The sequence below is a fragment of the Salvia hispanica genome, chromosome 3 (assembly GCF_029641045.1).
Source record: "Salvia hispanica isolate PSC_SH4W2 chromosome 3, Shi_PSC_v1, whole genome shotgun sequence".
Classification (NCBI taxonomy): Eukaryota; Viridiplantae; Streptophyta; class Magnoliopsida; order Lamiales; family Lamiaceae; genus Salvia; species Salvia hispanica.
In genome coordinates, this window is record NC_142694.1 from 6,307,651 (window position 1) to 6,333,799 (window position 26,149).

Consider the following 26,149-nt stretch of genomic DNA (forward strand, 5'->3'; position numbering starts at 1 on the left):
AAAAAATACAATCTCATTTTAAAATAGAATGAATGTCGTTCAATGTTAAGGCCACACAATATAGATTGGTTTAATTTAATTTATATAGTAAGTAGTAGTATTTCTTATATTACGGAGTAATTAAAAATTTAAAATTCAGTCATTGGAATGATTACACGTTGTGTTTAAGTAACGCTAATTAGAAGTCCACTCTCTCTCTCTCTCTCTCTCTCTCTCTTCTGCCATAAACGTCTGCTGCGGAGAACTGTTGATCATCAAATCAAAAATCCATTGGATTCGATTCTTCCACTCTCCCTCAAAACTCGACCTCCAAGTCGCAATACTCGTCAACCGACAGCTGGATGATGCTCCTCCTTGTGCTGCATTTCCTCTCCATTGCTCAAGTCTCCACACATTTTGAGAATTTTGACTTCACTTGCTGATTTGGGGCTCTCTGCAATTGCATTACGTGCAACTCGTGCTGTTCCGACTGCTGCATGCGTCGCAGTTGATTGGAGGCCATTGGGTAAAGTGTGGGTGGTGAAATGGGTAAAGGATTTAGGGCTTTTATGGAGATGCGGGAGTGAATCCGTTTTTTTGACACCGCGAAACGGCGCTAGGATGAGCAGCGCGGGTGGCCCCGTGGAGAGAGACATCGAGCAGGTATGTTTTATAAAATATATATGCCACTTTGTCTCATATGTATATTTGTCTGTTTATGTTTATTTCTTTAGTATTACGTTTCAATGTGTTTGTATGTTTTGAGTTTATTTTTTAGTATTGCGTTTCAATGTGAGCAGGTGTGTGTTTCTTCAGCATTATATGTGTGTGTGAATTCATGTTGACTTGAAGTTCTGAGATTGGACATAGTGACCTTAGGTATTTTATTGTTCACTTCAGAGAGGTCTTCTGGTTCGGTCGATGCACAAAATGCATGTTGGCCAGTAATGATGTCGGAGTTGCTTTGTAAGGGATTAACACATGATTTGTTAGTATGTTTTGACTGGTGAATTTGGTCTAGTTAATATCACTCTGAGAATGTGATTTTGTTGGAGCACATTTATATTCCTTACCAATTACTATGGGCCAACCTTTCTGTCATGCCCATAAAGTCTAAGACACTCACTTCATAGCTTCAGATGGATGGAACTAACTATGTTTTGCATTCTTTTTGAGTTTCAGATGACTGAACTATTTGTTTGATTTGCTCTCGCCTGTCATGATTTACTGCAGAGCGTAAATGTTCTTATATAAGTCTAGTTCACGGACTTTTCAAATTGTAAATGTGGTCCCTTTTGATATAATATGGGGTTTGGGCAGTGGAGTTGTTTCAGTGGATATGTCTTTTCATGCAATTGTCTAGCAATAAATGTTTAATATGTTTACTCTCATATTTTTATGTATTATAGTATTATACTTATATTTCTGGAGAGACTGCTTCTATGGCTGTCATAATATAGGCTCCAATTGACTTTCACAACAGGCAATTACTGCTCTAAAGAAAGGCTCACAGTTACTCAAGTATGGAAGAAGAGGAAAACCCAAGTTTTGTCCATTTCGCCTTGCAAATGTAAGACCTTGTAAACCCCAGATTAATTTTCTTTTCCTCTGTGTGTGGATCTTCTTTATAATTGGTCTACTTTATGTGCTAGGTCACTGCTAGCTAGTATGGAGTCTGAACGTATTTAATACGCTAATCCGCTAACGAGTTGGTGTCTTTTTGCTCCAAAATTGTAACAAGAAAACTGATAGATGTCGACAATGTTTTGTCATGGAATTCTCTTATGATATTTTATTAAGTCTCTACTACGTTTATTACGATTCATGTGACTGATGAAGCATGGCATAATTGCATTTATATCATAAAATCAAGCAATTATGTGGATTTCAGAGTAATTGGTTCTCATTCTCCCATTTGAAATCATGTGAACACCTGAAATCATCTATTAATTGGAGGCACTTGATTTCAGGATGAGTCTGTTCTGATATGGTTCTCGGGCAAAGAAGAGAAACACCTTAAACTTAGTGATGTATCCAGGATTATCTCTGGTCAAAGGACTGTAAGTTTCTTACTCAGAAATAAGTAATCCATGTGAATTGATACGTGTAACTCTGTTTGTTTTTTCTGCAGCCAATTTTCCAAAGGTACCCACGACCTGAGAAGGAATATCAGTCTTTTTCTTTGATATATAATGACAGATCACTTGATGTGGTGAGATCCTTTTGAAGTGTTCAAATTCCTCAAGAGAAATTATTTAGGCCCTTGCTACTCTGAGCTTCTTCACATTGATGTTATATCCTTTGCGATGGACAGATTTGCAAGGATAAGGAAGAAGCAGAAGTGTGGTTTAGTGGCCTTAAGGCATTGATTTCCCGCTATCATCAGCATAAATGGAGAACCGAATCAAGGAGTGATGGTATTTCCTCTGGAGCTACTAGTCCTAGAATATATACAAGAAGAAGTTCTCCACTACATTCTCCATTTGGAGGCAGTGATAGCTTGCAGAAGGTTAGTATCTTTGCTTATGGAGCTTCTGTCCTAATTTTAGTTGTACGGATTGGGAATAGTTGTAAGTTATTTTTTTCTCTCAAAAAGGTTATTTTTTACCTATGCAGGATGGAAGCCAACTTTACCTCCATACTCCTTATGATAGTCCTCCAAAAACTCACGTGGATAAGGCATTTTCAGATGTTGTATATGCTGTGCCTCCAAAGAGTTTCTTCCCTTTTGAGTCTGCCAATGGTTCTACCCATTTGATTTCCTCTGGTGACTCAGATGGTGTGAATGGTCTCATGAAAGGTATGGGAGCGGATGCCTTCAGAGTAAGCCTTTCCAGTGCTGTAAGTTCATCAAGTCAAGGTTCTGGTCATGATGAAAATGATGCTCTGGGAGATGTTTTCATTTGGGGCGAGGGGACAGGTGATGGCATTATAGGTGGTGGACCACATAGAGTTGGAAGTAGTTCTGGTGTACACATGGATTCATTGCTTCCCAAGGCAATGGAATCTGCTGTTGTATTAGATGTGCAGAGCATAGCTTGCGGTGCACAACATGCTTCTCTAGTAAACAAGCGTGGAGAAATCTTCTCTTGGGGTGAGGAATTGAGAGGCAGGCTTGGTCATGGTATAGATTCTGATGTCCTGCATCCAAAGCTGATGAATACCCTCATGAATACTAAAATCGAGCTTCTTGCGTGTAGTGATTATCATTCTTGTGCAGTCACACTTTCTGGGGACTTGTACACATGGGGTGATGGCCATTTTGGTGCTTTAGGGCATGGAAATGAAGTGAGTCATTGGATACCAAAAATAGTAAATGGGCCACTGGAGGGGATTCATGTATCTGCAATTTCTTGTGGACCTTGGCATACTGCTCTCGTAACATCTGCTGGCCAGTTGTTCACTTTTGGTGATGGAACATTCGGGGTTCTTGGTCATGGAGATAGGGAAAGTATATCGAGGCCCAGAGAAGTGGAATCACTAACGGGTTTCCGTACCATGCGAGTGGCATGCGGCGTTTGGCACACTGCTGCAGTTGTTGATGTTGTGGATGGAAGCTCAAGTTCCAGTAATTGTTCTTCAGGCAAACTTCTTACATGGGGGGACGGCGACAAAGGTCGACTTGGACATGGTGACAAGGAGTCAAAACTTGTCCCAACCTGTGTCACTGCTGTTGCTGAGCCAATATTTTGCCAGGTTACCTGTGGACACAGCATGACGGTAGCTCTTACTACCTCCGGTCATGTATATACTATGGGTAGTCCAATTTATGGGCAACTAGGGAACCCGCAAGCTGTTGGGAAGCTCCCTTCTCGTGTTGAAGGGAAACTAGCTGCTAGTTTTGCGGACGAGATAGCTTGTGGTGCTTACCATGTGGTTGTTTTGACTTCAAAAAATGAAGTGTATACCTGGGGGAACGGAGCGAATGGTAGATTAGGTCATGGAGATGCAGATGACAGAAATTCTCCAACTTTAGTAGAAGCTTTAAAGGATAAGCATGTGAAGAGTATTGCTTGTGGTACTAATTTTACTGCAGCTATATGCCTCCATAAGGGAGTTTCAGGGGCTGAACACTCCATGTGTTCTGGCTGTCGTCAACCATTTAATTTCAAAAGAAAACGTCACAATTGTTATAACTGTGGACTTGTATTTTGCCATTCATGCAGCAGCAAGAAGTCACAAAGGGCTTCTATGGCACCAAATCCAAACAAACCGTACCGTGTTTGTGATAATTGCTTCAATAAATTGAAAAGGCCTTTTGAAGTTGACACACCATCTCAGTCATCTGTGAGTAGACGAAGAAGTATGAATCAGGGGATAAATAATCCTGTCGTCAAAGATGAAAAGTTGGATATAAGATCCCGCCCCCCTCTGGCTAGGTTCTCTTCTATAGAATCCTCAAAACAAGGGGAGATTCACACCACAAAGAGGAATAAGAAACTTGATTTCAATGGCAATCGTGTGTCACCAATCCCAAGTAGAAGTTCTCAATGGGGGTCAACTAACTCTTTTGATCCAGTCTCTGGATATTCAAAAAAATTAACTTCAGCTTCAGTTCCTGGATCGCGAATTGTTTCTCGAGCAACATCACCAATATCAAGAAGGAGCAGTCCCCCTCGTGCTTCTACACCCACTCCTACTTTGGCAGGACTTACATCACCTAAGGTGGCTCTGAACGATGCTACACTGACAAATGGTAGCCTTAGCGAGGAAATTATAAATTTGAAAGCCCAGGTGCCTTATTTAAGCTATTTCATCTTACATTAATTCATAGAACAATTTTCTTGGTGCACTGTCCAGTCATTTTGATCTCATGTTGAAAGGGATTGTCCCTGCTGTATTTCCTGCAGATTTTCTGTAATTTTCCTTAGTTTTTTACAAGTCATGTGTCAGTAGTCTTCAAGTTCAGTTCACCCGTTTCGAGTTTGAGTAGGTTTAGGAGTCTTTAGTTAATTAGGTGTTTTACTCAAGTTGGAGTATGTCAGTAGAGGCTTATAAACAGGGATTTTTTCCTACCTTTTAATTGTCCAAAAATATATTAGTTTTTTTTGTTCAGCTTAATTGTTCTAGCCCTTTTTGGAGGTGTGGCTGCCTCTGCGCAGGAGATTTATCTTTCTGTTATTTCCATATTTATCCTTTATTTGTGTTCTTGTGCTTTGTTTACCATCATGTTCGTTCCAACTAAGTTTCCAGCCTTCCACAGCCTTTACTCCTAACACATGTTGACGTTAACACCACAGCAAATTAATAGCTAGAGATATTTCTAAAAATATAAAAAAATTACATAGGAAAAGTGCTTTATTCTGTCTGTTTGCTCTGAACTAGTATTATGCATTAGATTCACCTCGGCTGATTTTAGCTGGAGTTATTGCTAGCAGTTTCATATTTTCTTGTACCAGAGAAGACAAAACAGATAGTAGTCATCAATTGCTTCTAATATAACATCATCAACATCTTTACTACAAGCTGAAAATTGACATTATTTTTCTGGTGACATGGTGTAATTTCTTTAATAGTTCCTCATTCGATTATCTCCTAGAATGAGTTGTCTCTTTGTTCATTTTTTAAAGCCTTTTAAAGCCTATGGGGAGTTATCAAGAAAATGGTTTTTATGCCTACCTTTTATTTTCCCTCAATCTCTATGATTTTCTACTGCCTTTTATTCTTCATATTTAGAGGGAAAATATGCCACTGCAGTTCGTGGTGTACTATTATAACTGTAAAAGGACTTGATAGATTTATCTGGTACACATTAAGGCTCAGAGTGTTTGAATTCTTCAATTTAATGTAGTTTTAACTTTTAACTGGAAATGATTTTATGATCTCATGAGCATGAGATTATGAGATTGCATTGCAATTAACATACGAGTGTTTCAACAGGTAGAAAATCTCACCCGCAAGGCTCAACTTCAGGAAGTGAAGCTGGAAACATCCACTAAACAGCTCAAGGATGCAATAGCAATTGCAGGGGAAGAGACTGCTAAATGCAAAGCTGCAAAAGAAGTGATTAGGTCGCTTACAGCACAAGTAAGGAATCTCTGACAATCCAATTTATGAATGGTAACCTGTGTGTGCTTGCTTCTATGTAATTTCTGGAACAGGTATAATTCTTTGCATCCTAAACAATGTCAGATAGTTCATATAGCCACTATGTCACCTCAGATGAATATCTATCATTTTGAGGGGCAGATTTAATTTCTGGAATAAAATTAATAACCCTATGGCTAGAAGAGAGAAAGAACTTTGCAACTCAAGTAGATAGTGACCTTTCATTGTTCATCACCATACGAGTTTTCTGATGTGTTGAGTTTCCAGATCTATACATGTGAGTTTTTGGTAAAACTGATTTATAGGTAATTGGTACGGAGCTCTTGGTCAATGTTTAATAACTGCTATTTGTAATTCCTCTCAACTTTTGCTACACCAATAAAGGACATCTCTTTCCAACGTAACTCTCCATTTGTCCATGTAAATCATTTCTTGTTTGGTTTCTTCTTAGCACTCTGATGTCTTGTTATAGGATGAAATGAATTTAACTGGTGCATCCTGCAAAACTTTGCATGTCAATTTAGACTAGTGTAGTTAATCAAATCATTGTATGGATGCATGATGTCATGCCATGCTCCACTCTTGGGGTTAAAGCTACAATTTAAATCGTATTATGCAATATTCAAGTTCTAGTTTGGATGGCCAGATGCTTTTTTTACAAGTATTTATTTATTTTTTATTATTTTATGTTAGCTAAAGCAGATGGCTGAAAGGCTTCCTGTTAGTTCTGCAAGGAATGTCCAGCGTTCGCCTACCCCTCTTGGTATACCCTCGACAGATGAAGCTTCCAATGTCACTGTTGATATGCTGAATGGTCGATTAGATGGCCAGGAAGTGCATCCATATGAATCAAGTAATCTGTTGCCTTCTAACAGGTCCAGCATAGCAAGCCATCACAGTTTCAATTACGACAAACAAGGTCAAACTGAAGCAGTCATGAGAACTGGAATTAGAATAAAAGAAAGCGATTCTCATGATGAAAATGAGTTGGTTGAGCAAGACGAGCCTGGTGTTTATATAACTTTTACCTCCCTACCTGGCGGGCTAAAAGATCTGAGGCGTGTTCGTTTCAGGTATAGTTCATGTTGCTTTAGCGGTTAACCGAGCTTTTTTTTGTGGATTTTATAACTTGCACTACTGTTTTCAAAATGGTTATGCTTGTCTGAGTATTCCCAAACTCAAGCCATGCTTTGCAGTAACACCTGAGTTCTTTTTTGAGGGGTTAAGACCAATGAGTAACATAATACTGGTGGCTGCATGTATTTTCTAAATCATCTTTAACATGTGAAGCTTCATTTCCGGCTTGAGTTACTACTTCTGTAAACAATGTGCCTGATAAAGTTTCATTACAGTTTTTCATTAGTTTGGGGTAATTGCACATAAACGCACTGATTTTCACCAACATTTGTTTTTCACATGAAATAAAGGTTTTGCCTCCAAATATGCGAATTTTGAGGTGGACACATAAAATGTCTACATGACTTGAATGGCCGATGTAGTAAGTGATGTAGTTGTTGAATACACCACTTCAACTGAGTCATGTTGGCATTAATTTGCCACTTTAGCTTTACCACTTTAGATTACTTCGTTGTAAATTGACAACCGTGTATTTGGATGCTGGAAATTCAGTTCATGTGCAAAAATAAAATGGGGTAATATTTCATGTAGTCGCATTTGCCACAATTAGTTAAGTTGGCAAGGAAAACATTGATGTTGCCGGTTGAGAAAGTACTTAATATATCTTGTATATGGTTGAATGCAGCCGAAAGCGATTCACTGAGAAGCAAGCAGCACAATGGTGGACAGAAAATCAGGCAAGAGTATACGAGCGTTACAACTTTCGAATTCTCGATAAATCAAGTGCTGGTGCAGGGAACAGGACTCAGCTCAATGACATCCAATATACATGATTCTTTTATTTTTCTCCTACTTGCTAAGATATACTCTCCTGTCTCACTAAATAGTGCACACTTTTTGCATTTGGATACAATTCACATTTCCTTTATCTGCATACTCATACTCTACTAACATTATAACCTACTTACTGTAATATTTATGTCATGGTCTAACATGCATTATTATGTAGGATTACAAATATTTGATTAAGTCATAGGAAATACATGTTTGGGCCGTTCGGTTGCCATGTTTACTTTATACTAAAGACCGTATCTCTTGTTCGGTTGACATTTTTCTCAAAAGTTCGGTCTGTGACAAAATATCTTGGCCCGGCTTCATAATGCAAGATTACATTGCACATCTCATGATTAGCCATCTCATCTCTACCCCGGTGACTAATTTAATCATCGATAATGCGTTTTAGATTATCCCAAATTCTATCTCGTTATCATCTTATCTAACGAGCCGAACATTACTGTGGTGTATTGTCGAGACTCGAGACAGATGTAGCTTTTGTGATACACATAAATAACAATCATAAATAACGGTGGTAAATAAAGTTCATACAACATTTTATATTTTTCTTTGTGCAGGTAAGTAATGCATCAAGATGAAGAGAGTTGCATTAAAGTACACTTAAACACCAAATACAAAGGCACAATAGTTGGAAATGAAGGTTCAATTTTTACAGTATGAGAGCATATAAGAAAAGTGAAATCAAACCCTTGAAGGGATCAAAGGAGTGGTGTTCTGTAAGTACGCGGCTGCAGCGGCAACACCACTTCCGAGCTTCACCGGATACCCAACGTCCTTGAGCACCATCTCCACCCCACCAAGACACCCCAGCAATTGCAACTGAACCAACCAACAAATCAATCAAATCTCAATTTAGAGTTTGTTTGGTCTAAAAAAAAATTCTTCAAACATACCTCATTAAGGTTGCCAAGATGCCCTATTCTGAAAACTTTGCCAGCCACCTTGTTGAGCCCCAACCCCAAGCTCAAGTTGTAGCGCTTCCACGCCCTCCGCACGATCTCCGAGCTGTCAATGTACGCTGGAACCACCACCGCCGTCACCGTGTCGCTGTGCCACTCCTCCTTCTGCGTGCAGTTCTTCAGCCCCCACGCCTCCACCGCCAGCCTGTCCACATCATCACCACCAACAATATAAAATAGTCGATACGTTAATGTCTGAGACCAAATGTTTCAGAGTATCACACAATATTTGAAACTACTAGTAAAATGAGATAATCATAACACACTATTGTCCTTAAAAATATTTCCTTCGTGCACGAATAAATTAAAACGACGCACCTAGTGGCGGTGGCAAGTCGGTTGTGCCGGATAATGACATTGTCAAGGCCTTCCTCAAACAAGAGATCAAGAGCTGCCCTCAATCCATAGAGCAGCTGAATCGAAGGCGTGTAAGGCCAATACGTCCCCAACTTGTAGAACTTCAAGTAGTCCTTCCAATCAAAGAACACTCTCACCGATTTCGCACTCTTCGACGCCTCGATCGCCCTGGGGCTCGCGCAGACGATCCCGATCCCTGTTGGGAGCGAGAGCGCCTTCTGCGACCCAGTGAGCGCCACATCTACGCCCCAGTCGTCCATGCGGAAGTCCAGGGCGCAGATGGAGGACACCCCGTCCACCAGGAGGAGGGCGGGGTGCTGGTAGTGGTCGAGGATTTTCCTCACGGTGGCGAGGTTGTTGGTGACGCCGGTGGCGGTCTCGTTGTGGACGATGCAGATGGCCTTGATGGTGTGGGCCGTGTCGTCCGCGAGCTTGGAGGCCAGGACGTCCAGGTTGGCGCCCTGGCCCCACTCGCTCTCCACCACGTCCACGTTGAAGTTGAGGCGCTGCTGCTGGTCGATCCACAGGAGGCTGAACTGCCCGATCAGGAACGACACGATCCGGTCACCCGGGGAGAGCGTGTTGGTCAGCGCGCTCTCCCATGCGCCCGTGCCTGTTCCATTTGTACTATTGAGGATTAGTCTAGGCAGTCTTAGTATCAGATAACACTGAGTTTTAATGTAATAATAGAAAGGAAAAAGTGATTGAAATATAAATAGTAGAGAATGAGACACATGTAAACTTATCAAAATATGAAAGGGGACTAATTTTTCTGATCAATCAAAAATTGAAAACATGATGAAAAAAGTAAAGTATATATAACCTGTAGTGGGAAAGAGAAAAGGAGTTCCAGAGGTGGTCTTGAAGATCTTCTTGACATCCTCAAGCAAAGTTTTGGTGAGCGCTGGGACGGCCGGAGACCGGTAGTCCTCGTTGTTTCTGCTCATCGCCCGGATCACCTGATCCGGGATATTAACCGGCCCTGGAACAAACAGGTGGTTCCGTCCGGGTCCATTCACATAATCCATCTTCTTCACACTCCCTACCAGATATTATCAACCGTTCACTTTATGTGATATGAATATATTGAAGAATTGCATAATCAAACTACTCCATACTCCATAGTACTAGAAATAAAACAAGACGATGCTGAGTTTTTGTCGGAAATATCATGAATTTTGATGTCCCGTAAACTCTGAATTTTAATATTTTTCTCAATTTTCTACTACTAATAGTACTATATATACACATCTACTACTTTGTTGTTCGTTGTATTTTTGACTTAAGCGTTTTGTAACGTGCAAAAGGATTCAGAGAAAAACATACATAAACACTAGTTACATGCATGCATGTGAAACATAAAAGGAAAAGGCTGCAAGTTTACCTCTGTGGAAGTGGGAAATCTGCAGAGAATGAAAGAAGAGGAAGAGAAAGAGAGAGAGCCCAAAATGAAGGATGAAAAGGGAAGAGAGTTAGTGTAAAATTTTATAAGAGGCGGGAGACCAATCACGGCTATTTAGTGGGTCCCACAATGGGAGATAAGACACACACCAATCTCAGGAGCTCTTCTATTTTGAAGATATCATTTTTTTTATGTGTGCTTAATCTATAGATTCAACAAAAAGTATGAGGTCCACAAGTGTAATAACAATATTAATAATTCAAATGTCAATAATTCAAATCGAAAATGCATGAAATACACACGCCATAGAAGGAGTTGAGGTGGAAAACAATAAGGCAAGGGATAAAGTGATAAAGTGTTTTCAACCACACCCTATTCTATGGAAACCAAAGCCACACAACTAATGGTTTTCTGCATTTTGTTTTATCTTTGCCTTTTCTTTTCAAGACTTTTGTTTATATCTCTTCATCTCAACACTCTATCTATATGCAAACAAGAATTTTCTGAGTCAGGCCTTTTGTAATCTAGCACATACAAAGTATTCCTTTAGGTGCATAATCTACTATTCATAGATCCTAAAATAAAAGGATTATTTTTAACTTATAGCTCAGACTTTGATCACATGGTCATTTTTATTTAAAATTTACAAACATTACAACTATATTAGGTGCTGTATATGTGCTACAATTGTCCAAATTTTGAGATTCAAGTATTAATCTCAATTAATTATCATTTAAGATACTTAATTTTGCTTATGGAATACAAATCGAGCACATTAACTAAATTAGAGGGCTTCATCCCTTGTAAAATACACCAAAAAAAGCATCATAAACATATCAAATCAACTACTACTAGAATTTGATGAACTACAAGAGATATCACCTGAAATTTACCAACTTTTAACACACTGAATGACTACAAGTAAAATACACAAGAGCATTGGCAATTGCATTTATAACTTTTCTAAGTCTCGTCAGCAAAATTGTGTCATTTACATTTTATAAAGCCATTATACATACAAAAAATTGTCTTTCGGCGTCGATATCATAAAGGATATAAGCGCATCCTTTCAACTATCCTCTATATACCTAAAGAAAATTGAAACTAAATTAATTTATAAAAGAAACCAAGAGCAAAAAAGAATGTATTTTCAGAGGATTTCCCAAGTTTATGCATCTTTCATCTCAGCCTCTCCCAAACATCTGCTGATACTGATTCTTCTTCATCATCTGTTTCAGCAGATGCAGTCTGGTATTCTGGGCAGCTTCAGATCAACAATAACACCGAATTGGACAGGGCAAAATTGGCGACTCGTCATCTCAAAGCAAGCAGCGATCTTTGGCCACGGTAAAAAAAATGTCGAGCAGCTACTTTATATCAGTTGAGAAACCGTGTGTTTATTACTGCATCCGGTAAGGCCTCCCATTACGTAACTGTCTGCCGCTCTCAGATGGTGGCGGCCCTAGAATCCCAGAAGAGCTGGGATCGGGTAACCAGGTCCCATTATTTGGAGGAGGTCTTTGGTATGGATGCTGAATATGAGAAGGATCGGCTTCAGCTCTTTTTTTTCGTTTCCAAGCTTCGAATTTCTCCACATCAAGATCCCTGTGCCCAGTAGCCGACGGTCCTACACCTTGCTCCTGTTTAAGTTTAGCATAAATTTGCTGAAGTCTCTCACCAGACAAGTTTGAAAACGTAGATACATAATTCCACAATCTAGTGGTCATTCCTGCAAAAAAGGAAAATATAAATATAAACCATTTTGCCTAAAAGGTCAATAATAAAAAGTGAGTGTTCATCCCTCCATTAATTTTCTTTTGCCTACTTTTTTCTCCTTTATAGCAAACACTGGTATATCATGAAAATATGATCAAACATATAGACAAAAACACATACTTTCTTGCCTATACAACTCCTGCTCATACTCTGCAACAATTTGGTCAACCCTCCTACCGATAAGCTGCAAATAGTTCCGAATTTTGGAAAGCACCTGATATTTTACCAAATTAAACACAATTTTAAAATCCGTTAACACAACCTAAGGAACAGAGAAGTGATTGCCGATACTTAAATATACCTTATCTTTAGGCAAATCTGCACTAATAGACTGCAGCTTTTGGAGACGTTTAAGAGTCTTTTCCTCATCTACCATGACATCTTCACACCACTCCCTCCACTTTACTTCCTTGAACTGCTCATAAACTTCCTCATTATCAGACATTTCACCTTCCTCTTTAACTAAAGGCTCCATCTTCTGGGATTTGGGAGCTCTTCTTCTATTCATTTGAATATTCCCTCTAGGAGAAGTAGGCTTCCCTTGTCTTCCCTTTCCACCTGATATAGTAAGAGCGTCTTTCTGCTTTTTTGCATTCTTACGGCCAACTTTCACATTAGAGTTCTTTCCACCAACAGCTGCGACTTCCTGGCACATTGATTGAAGTTAGATGACAGATTTGCAGAGAATCAATTTAAAAATAGGCAAAACGTAATCCACGATAACTTGAACTGAAAAGTACATCTCAATTTATCAAAAGAGCACCACAAGCTTTTCTGGTTTATAGGAATGCATTCAGCCTACCATTTCTAAAAGTTGTGCAGCTCGCTCTTTCAGTTGTGGGGCTCGGGGTAGGAAAGTTTCATGATGCTGAAGTTCCACTGGAGCAATCTTTTTTGTAAGACCAAGGCTTGCATCCAACCTTATCTTTTCCCAATTTCCAAAACCATGATAGTAAACTCCAAGCAGCAGCCTTGCATCATCCTCTGATAGAACCAAGGGGAGTAAGTTATGTAACCAACCATAACATACAAGTGAAGTAACATTTGTCTGATAATATGACGTGCTCATCCATAAAGAAACACAAATATTAGTTTGCAAAGGATAATTCATCTGAAAAAGGAGAATAATGGATTCACATAAAAGCGAAACCAATTATACTTACTCTGGTTCCAGCCACAACCTTTGGACCATGTGGATGGTTTGAGATATGCTAGTGCTCTGAATTGCGACAGAGGATCTTCATACCGGTTGATCCGCTTGGCGAGAGACTGAAGTTCTTCAACGCGCTCTAAGATTTCATCAGCCTTCACAGGTACACCGAAGAAATCTAAGAGTGGACCCTAAAAGGAGTAATATAAGATTTAGTTGCAATCCAACAGAGTTCAAAACTATATACAGACAATGACATATACAACAAACAAACGAACCTTGGGGTCCATAATCTCTCCTTTAATTGCTTCTCTACAACCATCAATTAAAGCATCATATAGCTCAATTTGAGCTTCAGTTGAAGCAGCTTCAACCGTTCCACCAACTTCTGCAGCTATCGAGCTTATCTGACTATCATTTCCAAACTTCTTGACCTAATTTTGATCCCATTACAGATGTAAACAATAAAATCATGAGGAAAAGAAAAGAAAAAAATACCACTTGACAAGCTTTAGATGATTCCAGAAAGGAAACCACTATCAATATATTAATGTCTCACCCGATTAAGCCATAAGATGAAAATAAGAATTGGCATAAAATCCTAGAGAATGGCCTTTATAAACTCCCTTAGCTTGAAGCCACTATCAATTAGAACAAATTCGCGGGGCACTCAACCATGTGGAAATGAGCAACTATAGTATTTGAAATCTCAGCCTTACAGACATATTTAAGGGAGAAAAAAATCTAGCTTTTTGGGGGGTTGGCTATTTACCACCTCCTTTTCCTTATTGTTTTCCCTTTTCTATCTTTTACTTTCTCAATTTATTCCTCCATTGAAACATCTCTTTAGCCTAAGAATTTAAGTTTTTTAATGTCTAAATAATAAGAAAGCTCCAGTTTTGATGATTGCCTATTGATTGGTAGGACATAAAGAGACAAGGACGTAGGTATGAGATACAGAATACAGTTAATTAGTCATCTCATGTGAGCACATTAGCCTCTTTATCCTAAAATGACATATTAAGAAGATAAAAACGAAAATAGGTTTACCGCGCGAAAAAAGCGAGTTGCATCTCTTTTAGGTAAATTTCCATATGACCATCCTCTCACTTGTGCAGTAGCACCTTCAAGTACAGGAGGAGAGTAAGCAGAATCTGCCCTTCGTCTCTTTGACATTCTTTCCTGAGTTTCAACTCCTTTCTTTTTCCGCTTATTAGTCTTTTCAGATGGTATAGCCTCTGCATAACTTTTAATATTTCGTGCTGCTCGAGGAGCTAAAGCATCCTGGGAGAAAAGGACACCAAATAAACTTGAGAGACAGCAGACATTCAAAAGATTGCTTTCAATCTAGAGTCAAATACATACTTCAGCTTGTGCAACAGCTTCTGGCTTTATCATCCGGCTCCAGAAAGTTCCATCATCTTCAGTACTGCCGAAATTTGCAACCTGCAAAAAATGAGAGAATAATTCAGCTCGTGAAGGCAATATTTACAAATAATAGACCACGAGCATAAAAAAGATAATACAGCTATAGAAGAAAATGTATACCTTACTGTAATAAGAATTAGAGTATGCTAACCTTAAATGCACTCAACAGTTCATGACCTTCCTCTCCTTCGGTTGCTTTGTTTTCAACCTTCTCTGCCCTTTCAAGAATCTCATCAATATCCATACCAAGAAGCCTTTTCTTGCTTTCCTCATCATTCTTTTCTTCCTTAAAGAGTTCTTCAGCCCCAAACCTCAGAATTGCTGAAAGCTCATTCTGCATGTCAAAAAGAATGAAGGAAACATACATGATAAGAATAGCATAATCTCCAACCCCTTAAGACTAGTTTTCAGCAATCTTACTTTATCAAAGGTTGTTCCTTTTTTCGTTTCTTTTTTCTCCAGTTTGCCCTCTGCATTCAGTTTTTGAATAACCAAATGGTCCAGAACCTAAAAGGTTAACTTCAACTAGTGAGAACTCATACAAGATCCAGCCAACAGTGTCAGATGAAGATTGGTGGTCTATATATGTAAATTATAATTTTGATACAAATACATATTTATGTATTGAAGTATAAAGATGCAAACAACTACTATTGCAACTGCAATCCTGAAGAATGAACATTAATAAAATAACTGAAGTCCTGGCATTATAGCATACCATTTTCTTTTTAGCACGCTCCAATATATCTTCCTCTACACTCTTGCTAGTAACAAACCGGTAAATGTTAACTACTTCTTGCTGCCCAATTCGATGAGCTCGGCTCATCGCCTTGCACATAAAAGACCATAAACATGGTAAGTTAATATATACTTTAAGGAATCGTAATAAAGTGTTCCATATGAATCATCTTCAATGAACCTGTAAGTCATTTTGCGGATTCCAGTCGGAATCAAATATGATAACCGTGTCTGCAGTTGCAAGATTGATACCCAACCCACCAGCACGAGTTGAAAGAAGAAAACAGAAGTCCTCGCTCCCCGGGGCATTAAAATGTTCCATAGCCTGATGACGTAACTCAGCCTTTGTACTGCCATCAAGTCTTTGGTATTGGAACCCTTTGAGAGAAAGATACTCGGCAAGTATATCCAACATCCTAACCATCTGTGGACGTATATAAGAGAGGTTCATTCAATATGCTGAAAATTAAGTAAGAATTCAAGCTCTTTGAAGGAAGTCAGAAGTGTCAAACGTTCATGAAGATAATAGACACGGATACCAGGTAATTGTGAAACCAAACTATTCTACACTGCAGAAGAATACAAGATAGCAAAAGCATACAACACAGTTTAAACTTAATGAACCAGTGTAGTTTTCAGTCTGAGCCACTCGACTCACTTCTAGAACTTTTTTTTATCATGTGTTTCAAAATCACTTCTTGAGCACCAGGGCTTCTTACATCTACAACGTTTATGATAAATATCAAAAAGGACATCTCAACGAATGTGCATGCAAGGCATCATATAAGCTAACATTACCAAGCAATTTTATTCCCCCCCTGCTAAAGATAACCAAGAAAAACCAGGAGAGCGCAGAAACAAAAACAACTACAACGAAAAGTAAAATGTTACAAACCTGAGAAAATATAAGAACACGATGGTTGGTCTCATGCAATCTATTAAGCAGTTTATCCAGTATAACCAGCTTTCCGCTACTCAAAATAACACGTTCGAGTTTTGTGCTACCTAGGGAGTTTGTATCCCCGCCATAACCATGGTCAGCACTCTCAAACAAAAATGGGTGGTTACAGCATTTCTTCAACTCCACCACAATATTCAAAAGTGAGACCTGCAATATTTTTTTTGAAAATGAGATTGAGAAGTCTTTTCACTTGTATTTTACAAGATTAGAACATTCCCAGAATAATCAATATCCACATTAACAAGATCTATTTTCTGGTATGTACACTTCAATTTGTGGTACATCTCCACATAGCAATCAGCAAATAGCCAAATACAAAGAGAACAGAATGTGTACTTGAAGCACCAAGTGAAAATTTGACAGAATCAGAGCAGGTAAATAACATAATGGCTTCATCCTGATTAGCAACGAACTACATTCAAGCCGAGAAACAATCTATTTGTGTATACTTCAATCAATGAGCAACAGATACATTAATGCGATCTACTTGCTGGAAACAAATCCAAAGGGAATAACGCAAGGAGATTGTGGCACTTGAAGCACCAAATGAAAATAATAGAGCAGAATAAAAATCAAGCATACGACTAAATGGCTCCATCAAAATCAGCTGCGAGCTTACATGCTAGTTGAAAAAACCAACCTACAAATTTTTGAACAAACAACGGATATATACCTGATTTCCCCGAACTCCTTTATTCAAATCTTGGAAGTTACGTTCCAAAATCCACTTATAATACCTATTAAAGTCATTTGAAAATAAAAATTAAAAGTAGAGGAACTGTTATTGAAGATCAACCAAGCAAATATGTCCCAGTTAAAATAAAACTCACTGTTTCTGAAGTGGAGACATCTCAACCCTCAGGATGCGTTCAATCTTGGGAGGTAAAGACTTCTCCACATCTTTAATCACTCTTCGGAGAATGTGAGGTCTCAATTCCATGTGAAGATTCGTAAGCTACAGAAAATTATAAAGATTATTTAACACTGCCTTTGAGGATGAAAAAATGTATTTAAACCAAAAATCAATACTGAAAAAAGGATAGATAATGTGTGGTGTTGATCAAGAAAAAAATAGACCAAAGAGATACCTCTGTTTCATTGAAGGAACTAAGATTCTTGTACTTTTGAACAAAGTCATCTTTGCTCCTAAACTTATCACGATCGAGAAAATGAAGCAAAGCCCTATAATAATCAATTTGTATAAATTTAGACACTGAACAGCATCTACACACCCTAAAATCATAATAATAGATAAAGACTCAAGCATACTGAGAACTACTTCCAAATTTTGAACTTTGCATTAGGAGAACAATGAAACAAAATTTGAGTCAGGAAGATATATCAGAAGCAAGAAATATAAAAGGAATTAAAGGTTGATCGACCAAAAGATGTCTAGGTGGTACAGCAGCATCAGTTTCATCAATTAAGTGATTAACAGATAATATTAATACTTAAGAAGCAACTATCATTTCTCATAGATCTATCAGAAAACATTTTCCTGGGGTGGAAGGAGTATTAACTCCACTGGAATGTTAAAATCCAATTAAATATATGAGCATTTGAAAATCATAACACAATCAATTTCTTATCAGGATATCTAGCAGAATAATAATGAAAGCAAATGATATATCACCATAGCTCTTCAACACTGTTTTGCAGGGGAGTGCCGGTAATTAGCAACTTGTTCTTTGTGCTAAATTCCTGAGAATGTATAGAAATTGCTTAGAATCCGATAAACTTAAATGTATAACACAGCAGTACAATTAACTGGAAAAAAATACATACTGATAATGCCATATATAAAGAGGCCTCGCTGTTTTTTAACCTATGTGCTTCATCAACCATCAGGTAGCTCCACCTAATTTTTGAGAGAACGGCTTTATCCTTCAATAATACTTCGTATGTAGTCAAAAGAGTATCAAAATTAGTACTCCTGCCTGCTCTTTTGTCATTGTAAAACTCATATTGCTGGCAAACCTGCATTGAATGGAGAACATTATTAAAGAATAAATAGCAAATCAATACTAAGACGGGGATTCATTAAACCTTCTTGCAAGAAACCAATTAGAATTTTTTTTTAACACTCACACTCATAGCAGTATCCAACTAACTATTGAGAACAAGGCCCCCCATCATACTAAAGAAGTAAAGATAGAGATAAATCTGAATGATGTGAATGGCTACCAGAGGATAATCACATCCTTTCAAACAATATGCAATTTTTTGTCTATATGGTAATGTCATGGTTCCTTGAAATGAACTTTTACATAATAGCACACATGCTTAATTTGAAAAAGAATACTACTACATAAATGGCTAATTTGACTTCCTTCAACTTAATTTAGTTCAACTGGCCCTGACCTTTGAATTTAGTTGCACTAGAGTCTTCAAATATTCAACTGAAAACTTTTTGTAATGTTACATACAATATCTCAAATGGCTACCTGCCATAGGACCTAATTATAAAGTTTAAGGAGATAACTGAACCAAATAAATGTTCAAGGAATCAATTACAAGATAATACAAAGTTCAACTTCAAGACCCTAATACAAAAACATGAAACTCCAAGACCTATTCATATATGAGCATTTTACTTACCGATATTGTTCAAAATGTGAAAGAAAAGAATATATTAACCCACCTCACGGCTAGCACGAGTTCCAACATATATAATAACATTCATCTCAGGCAACCACTTTCTAAACTCTTTTGCCCAATTAGACAAGGTAGATAGAGGAACAACTACAAGAAATGGTCCTTGAATTTGCTGCGAATTCTGCAGAAATGATTATGAATCAGAAGTGCCAGTGATATCAAAACAAACTTCCAGAGATGACTGGCAACATTAATTACCTGCAGAAAACCAAGCATCGAAACTGACTGAACAGTTTTACCAAGACCCATTTCATCTGCTAAAATTACATTGGTATCATTTCTCCAGCTGCGCTGCATAAGAGTATGATCAGCACGGCTTCTCCGCAGAAATCAAATGATTAAAGTTTTAAGAAGGTAATTATTTCTTAATAAATCCATTCCACTTCGAACCACGTCCGCACCTGTTCACTAGAAAGTTCAGGCCTTCAAGCTGATAGTCTCGAAGTTTGCCACCTTTCAGCCACTCAGGCTGCTCATCAAGCTTCCTGAGACTTCCTGAGGGGGTGAAAGCAGTCTTTTATTGCACTAATATTTAACTTCATTTTAACTTATAAGAGTAATTAGAAGGCATACAGAGCCAGGTAAAGAAAAGAAAAAGTAAGGAGTGGAGTTATGCCCCCATTTCAATCTAAGATTTTTATATAATGCATATAAGTTCTAGGAATCTAATAACTAAATGACATAAATAATAAATACGTATAAGGACTACGCAAATGCAGATATTTAGACATACTTGAGGACATCTATGATGAGTTACTGACCTTTGATTTTCTTGCGCTGAAAATCAACAGTCTTCCCTTGAACCATTGATGCAGCCTCTCGAGACTACAATCATAGAGCGGTCAAAATCAACAAACATAGGCCAAGCCAGGTAGAAACAAATCATGATCACATTAGTAAGTAAAACTTGTGAAGGAAGAAATAAGAAAACTTTAGGTCGAACTTTGAGAGCAATGAAAGAATTTCATGCTGCACACAAAACACTTAACCACCTTAGTTGCCCATATCAGTATAAGCATCTTAACTCCTACATTCCGGTTGTAATCAATATTATAAGAAACATCCCATCCCTCAAGTAGAGAGCACGATACATCCAAAAATCAAGTTCTGGGAATCATCATCCCTTATCAAGTAAATGCTTCGCAAATCGCAAGCATTCTCACACTCCCTGTTATTGGGAAACTCTTTTAACTGGAAAAATCAAGCCCAGCTTAAATCCACCATCTAAAAGTAGCCAATCCATATCACTTAATACAAATCCACCATTGCGTAAAGAACTCATTACCAGAAAAAATTATGTGCAAAGGATGCACAGTGTGAGAGAAGGATACTTCGATAAACAACCAACAATAATACATACCATGAATTGGAACTCATGTCCTTTTCTGGTCGAGTAATTGAGTGTATAAAAGTAATTATATAATTGTTCTGGTCAAATAATTTACTTGACCCATATTTGAGTATATTACTCGCTTCCATTTTATTTATTTTTTAAGTTTTTCCCATGGTAATTTAATATACTTTTCTGGTTTTTGCTCCTTGCTTTCATTTTCTTTTTTTGACACTTCCAACCTCCAGTCTATTATGCAAGAGCAAAAGCTGACAATGACGATAAAAGTACAAAGAGCATAAGCAAGATATTCGTTTTTCTAAGCCAGTGAGTATGGTATTCTAGTCATATTGCTTAATGCTTCATTAACTGAACAGGCTACAGTAACTATGTTATATTATCATCTCATGTTCAAAGAAGTGTCCGCATGACCTGATACCACATACATAGAAAAGAACGTAACTCTAACAAGTCAACATTCCAAAATAAAATAAAGTCTCCTGAAAAAGTGAATAACAACTGAGAGACTAGTTGATATATGGGAATGCAAAGAAAAAACAACAGAGTAAGTGCCATGAAAATCATCAAGCATCCATTGGGCTAGAGCACGAGTCATAAAACCGATACCTTGTACTCATCGATAGCATCTTGAGCAAATGAAATATCTATGTCCTTTTCCCTACAAAACAACAAGAAATAGACCTTAAAATAAGAAACCATGACATGAAATTGGGCTCCGCTTCCGATTCAACATTAGGCACCATGAAATAATACAATAAGCCAAATATCTGGACAGGTTAACCACATCGAATAGCAAAACAGTAGCAACAAAAACATATGTAAAGCAATAGATTCAATTCCCATTACCAAGTAGCTTCAGCATAAGACAGTCCCTGCCACTTGACCAAATATTCTGAAACTACTTCACCTGAACCATCTTTAACAACTCGCTCCGCTATTACTCTCTCCACCTGACTGTTTTGTTTGATGATATCCAGGTCCATCTCCTTGCTGACATCATTTACTTCAATCTAATACACATGTGACGAAGTGAGAGTGAGAGAATAAAATAATCCAATCGAGGCCTCAACAATTAAAATCGAGAAAGAGAGATGGGGGGAGGAGTGAGGTGAGAGCAGGAAAAGCAGACACCATAGGCACAACAACCATCTTTGAGTTCAACTCACTTGCATATAGATGATAAAAAAGGGTTAATTATCAGCACTACTATTAGCTTAAGCTCTACAAAGTCCACAATTCCCAGCTATATTTATAGCTTTATAATGACAATAAAGAACAAACAACTATATTATTACCCACATGGAAGACAACTGTGTGATAATGAAAAAAAAATAAGTATGGTATACAGTTATAGAACAGATTAAGCATAAGGCTGCCCAGCTACATTCAAGTCTAAAGTCAGGAGACAGTTCTATTACTCCACTACAAGATGCAGATCCACATACAGCCAAAGAGATAAGCATTGTGAACAGCTTATCATCGAAAAGATCAAAATTAAGCAAAGAAATAAAAAGTTCTCCACAAAATTAATCTTCAGATTACCTCCTCCCGGGATACCATCCTCCGGTACTTCACATCTTCCATTACTTTTTTGGTATAATTCAAAACCTTCTTAAAACCACTGAGCTGAAAAATCACAGCAAACATTAATTTCCTTCTAATATTGTAGAATAATACAGATTATCCTTATCAATCTGTAAGCAAAGACACATAAAGTCATCTCCATTTTCTACACTAGGAATTGATTGATGTTCATAGAACTTACATTCTGCAACTCAGAAAATGATTTCCATTGACAATGTAAATGTGATTGGCCTTTCCACTTTATCAGAAATTCCATATCATTCCAATCCAGTTCAGAATCAAACAAATAGCTCAAAAGAACTGGGTCTGTTGATTTATTATTCCTCAGTGCTTCTTCAGCTGTGCCCCTTCGTTGATGCCATAATACCTTCTCAATCGCATCGGCATCTTCTTCTTCCTCCTTCTTGAAAAAAAATTAGCGAACAACTCAAGATCAAGAAAAGCTTAACTAAACAGTGCAAGACTTTCCATAAGATGTGAAAGAAAAGAGTGACAATGAAGCCATTGAAAGGAAAGCATCAATGAACTGCAAACACCCACTGACTAAATCAGAATGAACTAATAATATGACTATAACAGACAATGCATGATATGCATATTTAATTACTGTAGTTGACAATGATTAAAGTTTCTGAAAGTTTAAACCATGAACTGCTTATCAAACATAAAGAATAAAAAGCCATACCCACCAAAAAAAAAAGAAGAGAAAGCCAGGGAATGGATGAATACAGCAATCCCGTCTACATGCTAGAGCATAAATAATAATGCAAGGAAACAAACAGACCTTTTGATTCTTTTTCTTTATGTCATCAATATCTTCACTTCCATCACTCTCAACATATGATATTTTACGAACTGAACGACCTGATGTTCGCGGTTCATTTCTCCTACTAGAATCATTAACAGCAACAGATCGACCACCATTCTTTCTATGCGCTTGTGCACCTCTCCTTGAACTTCTAAAATCTTCATCACTGATATTTTCTGAGTCATCAGCAGAAGAATCTTCGTCATCATCCTCAAATGAAGCTCTACCTTTCTTTCTCCGAGTGGATGATGCAATTGACTTAAATTCTCGGGTAGACTTCAAATTACGACCACTTTTACTTGGTTGTTTTGCCCTACTTTTCTTAAAGTATGGATCATCTTCATCCGAGACATCCAAATCATCCTCATCATCAATATTATCATCCTCATCAGATTCTTCAGCATCCCAACCTTCATCTTCATCCTGCACATTGACAAAAAGCTAATCCACTGAGTTCACACTGCATATTGTAAAACCATACCACTTCCACTGTACTCTAAAAAGATGAACATCAAAACAAAACAGAACAAAAAAATGGATAAAACATTACTACTAAATTCAGACGATCTTCTTACACAAATATCTTTACATATAAATGTGCTTCTTAACAACTAAAGATATGACTTCACAAAAAAAATTAAAAAATTATCTGACATTTTGCAAAATTATCTCCATTAGAAAACAAAAAAAAAGTAACAACCAATGAACAGTGCCCTACGTTTTAATAACCACAATTTTCATTACACACCAACCTTTTCCACAATGACGATGTCATATCTTAAATCTGCTAACACGTGCACTCTAAAATTTCAAACTTCCTTAGTGCATGAATAAACACATTGAAACTCGGCCTTTCAGAGAAGTTCAATAATTTGAATGCCTCCGCATACAGTCAGATTCAAATAAGCAGAAATTAGGAAAATAAATCACAGCTCTAGGAATCAACAGTGAAAGACACCAGTGAATCAAACCCTAGACGTTGGTAACTGCAATCCACATAAACCAATCCAATTTTTTATGCGGATGACGATCTGAATAAGCCACTAAATTTTGCAATGAACGCTACAGTGGATTATTAGAAAAAAGGCAAGGAAGAAAATAAAAGAAAAACCTTGATCTGATTCTCCCTGCTTCTTGCCCCATAATCAGGATTGAAGTCAGCATCATCAGGGTCGTCTTCTACAACCACAAAAAGGAAGTATTTATACAAGATGAGATTGCAGAACAAAGGTATAGGAAACATGACAAATTTGAGCTGGTCGAACAATACTGAAATGATAAAATTAAATTCACCATCTTCGTCGTCGTCATCTTCTTCATAATCTGCATCTTCATCACTGTATTTGTTGGCTTTCGACCCCTTCAATTTCCTCGAAATATTGCTGGGAGCAGGCCGAGATGTTGGCTTCGAACTATACCCAAGTGAGTGGTTTGCTGTCCTATAATGGTTCACAGCCTCGGTTGGTGGATCATCACCATCTTGCTCATAGTACTCATCAGACAACATCTCATCAACCGGAACAGTCTGATGCCCTTTCCCCGTCAAATCTTTATGTGTAATGTCATCATATTCTGACTCCATTCTATCCTCTAATCCATCAGACTCCTCCTCAACTTCAGAGCCTTTATACTCTGACCCACTCTTTGACTCCTCCCCTGACTCTGATGGCCCATGGGATGTCCTCGCCGGTGGGTAGTCCTTCCAAAAAGATGAACCCCACTTACCCCCCACAGCCGATCCCCTAGCAGGAGGCTGGTCATGTCCTACCCTTAGATTACTTCTAGTATCTTCACCCCCATTTTTATCAGGTGTAAGATCTGTCATTTCTTCATTATTGGTCATAGCATTGTCCTTAAGCCTACTGCTATCAATGTCCAGCTGGTGCAAATGACTTCTCTCATTCAATGCAATCTGGTCCACTGCTTCATCTGAAGAATTTCTGGAAAACGCCATGTTATGTTCTTCACGTTGAAGTAATCATGGAGTCCAAAATAAGAAAAAGTAACAACCAGGCGAAAAAACAATGAATATTTCCAACCACAGCTCCCTCCAAAAGTCTCTGCCACAAGCATACAGGTAAATTAATCAGGAAAGAAGTTAGACCAACTCAAATTGATAATAAACACTTCTCACATTCAGAAAATTGTTTCCCTATATTGTATATGAGCATTGAATTAGTTTCAATAAGTGAACAACTTTTTTGTGTAAAGCATATGGATCGGTTACTCAGCACTCAGGGTACTCGAGTAAACTAGATGAAGTCCACAATCGCCCCTTTTATTCAGTAATATTTCTAGAAAACCCTAAATTCACATTGAAGAAAACCCTAATCAAACCGATAATCGGACAATTGGTTGCTACAGAAGCCGATTGTTTTTCAGGAAACAAACCTTTGCGCAGACAGAGAGCAAAGCCGGAGGGGAAAAAATCAAGAAATTCGGGTCAAGGGTATTTTCGTAAATACAGTGGATGTGGGAGGCCTAAACCCCCGATTCACCGGCTACGGCTGCCTCAGTCAAGCCGGCGGCGGCGGGAAATATAGATTTCAAAAACGACACCGTTTTCAGGGGCTTTTTGTGCAGAAAAATCCCGGTCGAGTTGATAAAAACCGCTAATTTACTATCGCGCAGGGTGAAGAGAGTTTGAAGGAGAGCAAATTCGACGAATCGGAAACCTCGATTGGATTTATTGTACCAGTGTTATTGTCCGATGATGCAGAGAGGGGAATGAAAAATAAAAAAGAAAAAGAAATAGAGAAATAGAGAGAAGGGATGTGCGTATGAGTATTTGGGAGTTTTACGAGAGAAAGAGGCTGAAAATTTGGATTTGTGAGAGGTTATTTTTTTCCTTAAGCGTAACTTATTTATATACAAAACCAATTTTTGATATTGTATTTTATAGATGGATGTACCATCATTGGAGGATGAGGTACTACTTGATTTAGGGCAACCATTATTTTTTAGTCATGGCCAAACTTTATAGTCTTTATACTCCGTCTTCAATTTTTTTCCGTTAATGTG

At 37.9% G+C, this 26,149-nt stretch overlaps 3 protein-coding genes across 5 annotated transcripts; 1 reads left to right on the forward strand and 2 right to left on the reverse strand.

Annotated features, from left to right (window-relative positions):
- The first annotated feature begins 204 nt into the window (after positions 1-204).
- Positions 205-8,133, forward strand: LOC125216912 (PH, RCC1 and FYVE domains-containing protein 1-like). The gene is made up of 9 exons (XM_048118699.2): positions 205-642; positions 1,463-1,549; positions 1,950-2,039; positions 2,111-2,191; positions 2,294-2,488; positions 2,596-4,713; positions 5,860-6,006; positions 6,721-7,100; positions 7,790-8,133. Exons 1-9 carry the CDS (start codon positions 601-603, stop codon positions 7,935-7,937), a joined length of 3,288 nt encoding a protein of 1,095 aa, XP_047974656.2. The 5' UTR covers positions 205-600; the 3' UTR covers positions 7,938-8,133.
- A 350-nt stretch (positions 8,134-8,483) lies between these two features.
- Positions 8,484-10,817, reverse strand: LOC125215726 (serine--glyoxylate aminotransferase). Its single transcript, XM_048117252.2, has 5 exons — positions 10,660-10,817; positions 10,099-10,317; positions 9,237-9,888; positions 8,853-9,063; positions 8,484-8,778 (listed from the first exon to the last, which is right to left on the reverse strand). The coding sequence occupies exons 2-5, from the start codon at positions 10,301-10,303 to the stop codon at positions 8,641-8,643; spliced, it is 1,206 nt and encodes a 401-aa protein (XP_047973209.1). The 5' UTR covers positions 10,304-10,317; positions 10,660-10,817; the 3' UTR covers positions 8,484-8,640.
- Positions 10,818-11,616: 799 nt separating this feature from the next.
- CHR5 (chromatin remodeling 5) lies at positions 11,617-25,964 on the reverse strand. 3 transcript variants are annotated; one of them, XM_089067143.1, is made up of 30 exons: positions 25,520-25,964; positions 24,422-25,188; positions 24,240-24,304; positions 23,105-23,551; positions 22,502-22,723; positions 22,279-22,362; positions 21,583-21,746; positions 21,343-21,394; positions 20,147-20,210; positions 19,787-19,880; positions 19,584-19,671; positions 19,372-19,506; positions 18,516-18,707; positions 18,364-18,431; positions 17,819-17,912; positions 17,561-17,685; positions 17,404-17,467; positions 16,665-16,877; positions 15,951-16,193; positions 15,750-15,860; positions 15,452-15,538; positions 15,183-15,365; positions 14,969-15,049; positions 14,654-14,887; positions 13,882-14,037; positions 13,617-13,794; positions 13,256-13,437; positions 12,755-13,099; positions 12,574-12,667; positions 11,617-12,406 (listed from the first exon to the last, which is right to left on the reverse strand). In XM_089067143.1, exons 2-30 carry the CDS (start codon positions 25,080-25,082, stop codon positions 12,078-12,080), a joined length of 5,055 nt encoding a protein of 1,684 aa, XP_088923269.1. In that variant the 5' UTR covers positions 25,083-25,188; positions 25,520-25,964; the 3' UTR covers positions 11,617-12,077. The 3 variants fall into 3 exon arrangements, with proteins under 3 accessions (XP_088923269.1, XP_047972579.2, XP_047972578.2); XM_048116622.2 differs by having other exon boundaries at positions 22,502-22,720; positions 24,240-24,307; XM_048116621.2 differs by having other exon boundaries at positions 24,240-24,307.
- Between the last annotated feature and the right edge of the window lie 185 nt (positions 25,965-26,149).

What these genes read in the sequence shown, in the direction of transcription:
- LOC125216912 (XM_048118699.2), top strand. Translation starts at nt 601, where the DNA reads ATGAGCAGCGCGGGTGGCCCCGTGGAGAGAGACATCGAGCAG. An exon ending in TGGAGAGAGACATCGAGCAG is followed by an intron (nt 643 to 1,462) that starts GTATGTTTTATA and finishes CTTTCACAACAG; the next exon opens with GCAATTACTGCTCTAAAGAA. An exon ending in ATGACAGATCACTTGATGTG is followed by an intron (nt 2,192 to 2,293) that starts GTGAGATCCTTT and finishes TGCGATGGACAG; the next exon opens with ATTTGCAAGGATAAGGAAGA.
- LOC125215726 (XM_048117252.2), bottom strand. Translation starts at nt 10,303, where the DNA reads ATGGATTATGTGAATGGACCCGGACGGAACCACCTGTTTGTTCCAGGG. An exon ending in TTTTCTCTTTCCCACTACAG is followed by an intron (nt 9,889 to 10,098) that starts GTTATATATACT and finishes CAAATGGAACAG; the next exon opens with GCACGGGCGCATGGGAGAGC. An exon ending in CGACTTGCCACCGCCACTAG is followed by an intron (nt 9,064 to 9,236) that starts GTGCGTCGTTTT and finishes TGATGTGGACAG; the next exon opens with GCTGGCGGTGGAGGCGTGGG.
- CHR5 (XM_048116621.2), bottom strand. Translation starts at nt 25,082, where the DNA reads ATGGCGTTTTCCAGAAATTCTTCAGATGAAGCAGTGGACCAGATTGCA. An exon ending in CTGAACTTTCTAGTGAACAG is followed by an intron (nt 19,672 to 19,786) that starts GTGCGGACGTGG and finishes TATGCAGCGCAG; the next exon opens with CTGGAGAAATGATACCAATG. An exon ending in AGCGTGCTAAAAAGAAAATG is followed by an intron (nt 15,539 to 15,749) that starts GTATGCTATAAT and finishes TTAACCTTTTAG; the next exon opens with GTTCTGGACCATTTGGTTAT.